General features: G+C 30.2%; 3 protein-coding genes across 3 annotated transcripts; 2 read left to right on the forward strand and 1 right to left on the reverse strand.

The window, feature by feature from the left end:
- Window positions 1-633: 633 nt before the first annotated feature.
- Window positions 634-1,314, forward strand: LOTGIDRAFT_176229 (hypothetical protein; the record flags this gene model as incomplete). The annotated part of the gene is made up of 1 exon (XM_009067581.1): window positions 634-1,314. One exon carries the CDS (start codon window positions 634-636, stop codon window positions 1,312-1,314), a length of 681 nt encoding a protein of 226 aa, XP_009065829.1.
- Window positions 1,315-1,759: 445 nt separating this feature from the next.
- Window positions 1,760-2,790, forward strand: LOTGIDRAFT_176230 (hypothetical protein; the record flags this gene model as incomplete). Its single annotated transcript, XM_009067582.1, has 2 exons — window positions 1,760-2,011; window positions 2,503-2,790. 2 exons carry the CDS (start codon window positions 1,760-1,762, stop codon window positions 2,788-2,790), a joined length of 540 nt encoding a protein of 179 aa, XP_009065830.1.
- A 1,539-nt stretch (window positions 2,791-4,329) lies between these two features.
- Window positions 4,330-5,671, reverse strand: LOTGIDRAFT_176231 (hypothetical protein; the record flags this gene model as incomplete). Its single annotated transcript, XM_009067583.1, has 3 exons — window positions 4,330-4,724; window positions 4,948-5,211; window positions 5,458-5,671. The coding sequence occupies 3 exons, from the start codon at window positions 5,669-5,671 to the stop codon at window positions 4,330-4,332; spliced, it is 873 nt and encodes a 290-aa protein (XP_009065831.1).
- Between the last annotated feature and the right edge of the window lie 86 nt (window positions 5,672-5,757).

The raw sequence follows: 5,757 nt of genomic DNA on the forward strand, positions 1-5,757 counted from the left end.
TATGCCCAAACATTTCAACCAAAGAAAGTATCCGAGGAATTAGATTGGGTATTTTACTTCATAAAGATCAAAAAGGGTAGTGGTGTTACCCTACTCAAAAAGATGAATGAACATATCGGTATAAATTGTTATATACCAAGTGATGGATACTGCTTTGTAAAGTGCGTAAATCGTGTTTTAAACGAAGACTACACAAAAGAATTTCAATGTTTCATCAACAGTTTTTCAAAATCAAACAGAAAAGGAGTTATGACAACTGCTAGAATCTGTGAATTCAATAAGAAATTTAATACTTATTTTCAAATTTATATGCCCAAACATTTTCAACCAAAGAAAGTATCCGAGGAATTAGATTGGGTATTTTACTTACATAAATCACATTTCTGTCTCAATAGAAGAGTTAACAAAACCTTAGGCATTACAGAAATAGAAGATAATTACGATGAAAATGTATGGAGAACTTGTAAAGATGATAATGTGGTAACACAAGTTTCACCTTTAAAACTAAACGTTTTTCCAACAATTCACGATGATTGTTTATACGCATGGGATTGCGAAACCTATAGCGAAAAAGAAACGAATTAAGCCATTCCTTATTCTTGCACGTTAATTAATTTAGAAAAACTAAGAAAAATGTTAGACAGAATAAAACATAACTTTCCACATTTAAATCCCACTGATAGTGTACCAGAAGAATTTTATAATAAATTAATGAATATAGTAGAAATATTTGTGGGTAAAGATTGCATCGATCAAATGTTGCAATATTTAGGAAAAATAGATAAAAAAAAATTAACATTAATTTCTCATAACGGAAGCGGTTTTGATAACTGGATCGTGCTTAAAAATGCGAAAAAACTAACGCAATTTCCACTAGTAACAGCTAGAGGCATTCTGTCTCTACCTTTAACTTATTTATTCACCGATGAATATTTACAGAAAAAATGGAAAAGACAAAAACAAATAATGGGCAACTCTAATTATTTGCAAAATACTAATTTCATATGTTCCTATCAACATGAAAAATCTAGTTTGGCGGCATGGAGAAATTCATCTAATCTACCGATGAATTTGAGAAAGATCACCGATATTAATATTGCAAAATACACCAAAGATAATTGGGAATCATTAAGACATGAATGGGAACCTTATGCTAAAAGAGATACGTTATGTCTCGGAGCTTCTTTGATAAAATATAACACAGTTATGAAAGAAGTTGTATTCCAGAATATTTCCAATAATCTAACGGCTCCTTCTTTATCTTTAAAGGGTTGGTATTATTTATATCATTACAATAAAGAAATGGTTGAATAAGAATGGTATGAAACTACTATAATGGTTCCGAAACACACCGAAAAAGAAAACGTAGAAAAGATATTTTATCAGACAATCCATTAAAGGAGGAAGAGTTTCGGCAAATCGAAAATCATTTGAAACGAACAAAATGGATGAAATTTGTAATATATTAAAGGAGTTTAGTGAAACACCAAGTGATAATATAATTGATTTATTTAAAGAGTATAGTAAAAGTAAAAAGGATAAAACGGAAGTTAATTCAAAACCTAAAAAATAAAATGTACTAAACTAATGGCCTTTGATGCTAACAGTTTGTACGCTTCCATGTCGGATTTAGATAGCGAATATCTGAGAGAGGAAAGTGGTAGACCATTTCTACAAGAAGAAAATAAAGAATTTGTTAAGCTCTTTAATGAGCAGAAATTCAGACCAAACCAAATTCTGGTTTGAATATCCTACCAAGATGTTCTTCCAACCCATACCAACTAAAGATAAAATTACTTTTACGAACAAAGAAGGTAATAAGGAAACTGGCACTAAAATCAGGTTCAGAAATGGTTTCTGTTCAGAAGTTTTAACATCGGTCGATATTCAACAAATAGTTAAAGCCGGTGGACGAATTATTAAAATAGTAGATGGTATAGTATACGAAGAAAATTTTAAAACTCCACCATATAGAGATTATATTTTAATTTTGAGAGATCTAAACGAGAAGGTAATATCGTAGGTAGTAATTGTATGAAATTATTAGGTAATTCATTGTATGGTAAATCTATTCAGAAGGATATAACTACATCGAGACATCTATGGAGTGAAGCAACTTTAAAAACCAACTTTGATTCACACGTCAAAAGCTTTCCTAAAGTAAATGAGACTCAATATATCGTTGAGATAAATGAAGAAGAAAAAGAATTTGACTGTACATCTCCTAAATCTACATGACTAACACCTAGTCGTTTGGGGTCATCAAAAAATAATGAATAATTTTATTCACGTAATAGATGGATTTTATAAGCCGGAAATATACTATACAGATACTGATAGTTTATACATTTCGTCTAGCAATTGGGATAAATTAAATGAAGCTGGGTTGGTGTCTGAAAATGATTATTGTAAAGGAAAGAATGATTACGGTGATGGTGGAATCATATTTGGCGCCAAAAGTTTAATATAATATTATTTTAACTTCCGACGGTATTCTAAAAGAAAAGAAAACGTTGTTACTCTAAGGATAAGATATCTGTAGAAGATTATATTCGATTAGCTAGTGGACATGATGTGACGAATGAATTTAAGAAAGTAGTTATTCCAAAGGATGATGATAGACAAAAGAAAGTTTTCAGAAGTTATCTGAATCTCGTTAAAAGAAAAGCACCGGATGATGAAGGAATCAGGTATCCTTATGGTGATAAAGATGACTTGAGTTTGGATGAAAACTACGAATTTGATGATTGCGATTACCTTACTATTCAAGAAGAGAATGAAGATTGTTAATTTTTTTTGTTTTAAATGAAGTTGAATAACAATTTCCTCGTTACCAAAATCTATAAACCTATTTTTACCATCTTTGATTTCCAGATTTATATCTTTAATCATAAAGGAATTAAGTGGCAAATATGTTGTTTGAAATGGTTTCTCTATAATTCTATATCCTATCGTTACAGTGAATGTTGGAAGACTGTAAATAATCTGACGTTTGTATTTATTGAAAAATCCACCGTTTATCAAATTGCAATGTATATTTATCACATCGATATCATTCTCGATATTAGCTTCGTGTGGTGCTAAAGTGGATTGCGTGTATATTTGTTTATCAAATCCTAGTAACGCATTCAATGAATTTTCTATGTTAAAATCAACTTGACTATTATTTCTTAATATCAATTTTATTTTGTTCAGATTCAATTTTAATATTGTATTTACCATTTACACTTCCTCCATATTCAGATAGGTATTCGTTAATGGCTATGTATTCGTAGCTTCCTGGTAGTAAACGTATGGTTTTGAATGTAACTCCATTATCTGTTGATATTTTAATTGGTTATTTTTTTCATTGATATTTCTAATGGAATTGTAAACAGAGAAATACTTTAATCCCAATTCATATTCTTGATAGCGATCGAGTTCGTACTCATAATCTAGAGACAATTCAATGTCTGATTTATTTGAGGTGATAATGAATAGTTGTTTTTTATTTGACATTTTTAATCACGCTTTTATAATCATTTTTATCTATAATACCTTTTTCTAGGAGTTTTTAATATACAATTTACTTCATTATTTTTGTCTGTGCGATCGATGTCCTTCCTTCATTGCCGTTAATATTACTCGTAATCTATTAAGTAGTTCCTCGTTGTTGTCGGATAAAAACCGTTATACCTTGTCCAGATGCCACCATATCATTGTCTATTTCTTGTATGATTGGATAATCTTATGCATAATCATCTGCTTCATCATCTTCATATTCATCAGGAATAACTTTATATATGTTTCAACTGCTTTCGATCTTCTTGTTTCGGGTCCCGACTTTCTTATTGCACGTAAAAATTTTGAGTATGCTAGTAAATCCTTGTAATAATGCCAATCCCGCCATTCATTAAATCTATTAATCCTTTTGTTAATGTAAATATTAAGTCTTTTGTATCGATTTTGAATAAAGGGGAATTTGCCCTAAATTTATTCTAAATCCATTAAACAATATCCTCTTGAGATTTTAATATTGGTTGAAATAGATTTTGTAGATTTTCTGTTAATCCAAGTTGTTGTAATTTGTTATTTTCAACTTGGGTCTTTATTTTATTCTTAGCTTTGATATATTCTGTATTTCTTTTTAAAATATTATTCCAATCGCTACTCATTTTAAAAAAAAATAAAATTAACATGTCGATCATAACTCTTTCACCCGCAGGTTTTCTAGTATTATTTATCATTTATATCCATGATCATCTAGGTTTTTCCATTGCGCTTAATGCATCTCTGTCCATTCCGTGATTAATCGATTGAATGATTTGAGATAAATCTTTATCGTTTAATTCAAATAATAAAAAACGATGTGCATTTTTCTAATGACCATAGAATCCATCCCGTAAAAAGATTATGATGTCTTCCTTTCGTGAAGAATTTTTGTTGAACAGCTTGATTTCTTTGCGCTACGCAGTCGTCTAATAATATTAAGTTCTTTCGATTGCTATCAATATTAGACAAGTCTAGGTCATTAACATTTTTCGTAAGAAAAACTTTTATATCCGTTGGATTCTTTGCTTCAATGTAGTTATCTATGACATCTTTTATTTCCGCTTCTTCTTCTTTTTCTTCATAATATTGAAATATGTCTTGAACATCTTTCTTTGGTAAATATTCTAAAGCTTTGAGGAATTGGTAATACGATTGCTCTGGTGTTGGTGTGTAGATATATAGTGAATTGAAATCTAAAAGTTTAGGTGTTGTCAAGATGTTAAAAGTGAGATGAGTTTTCCCAGAACCAGAACTACCCCATATACACTTGGGTTATTAGGAAATATTTCTGAATGATTAAATTTTTTGCCCATTTGTTATTATTTTATTTTATTCCAAAAATCACTCCTTCTCCTTTATACTTTGAAAGAAATAATCCTTCTCCAGTGTGTATATTTTTAAAAAATATTCCATTACCCTTATGTTTGACTTTGACTTCTCCTGTGTCAATACTATCTACTAATTTATTTAATCCTTGTTTAACAGTTTTCTTGGTTTCTTCCCCAAATCCTTTTCCAAATTCTTTTATTGTGCCTATCATATCTCCCACTCCTGAACCTTTGGCTTCCTTTTCCATTATCAAATTATGTCTAGGTTCTTCAGCGGCTTTAGCATCAGCTGCTTTCTTTGCGTTGGCAGCTTTGAATTCGGCAGATATTCCACCAGTTGCTGCACCCACCGCTGCAATACCACCAAATATTAAAGGTAGTAGGACAGGTAAAAATGTGTTCGCGTCAATTCTTTCTAAGTCATATCGTCTCTCACTTTACAATATTTGTACTTATCAATACGTTTTTTTAGTTATGCTGATTTTTTTACCGTTGAAAGTTATTACAGTTGGGGAATCTGTTTCAATAGCTTGAATTTTTTTCATAAGTTTCTGGTTTCATTTTTAAGGGGGTATTTTTTACTCAATTCTTATCATACTTCTATCAGCTATTTTAATTAAATGTTTTGCTTCTTCGAGTAGTAAACAATAACCTGTTACATCTCCTTGTGTTTTTTCAATATGAATATTCATATTCACCCCTGTTTTGAAAAGATCTTCTTGATGAGCTGATAGATCAAAACAGAAGATTGGATGATTAAGTGCAAAATCTACATATTCAAACTGAGGTGGATTTCCAAATAATTCACACATATTTTTATAGTTTATATACAATTCATTATAATCCTTTGTGGTTGGATTAATTCTTAAATGTTGATTAGGATATTTATCGTTGTTAA

This window comes from Lottia gigantea (assembly GCF_000327385.1).
Source record: "Lottia gigantea unplaced genomic scaffold LOTGIsca_831, whole genome shotgun sequence".
NCBI lineage: Eukaryota > Metazoa > Mollusca > Gastropoda > Lottiidae > Lottia > Lottia gigantea.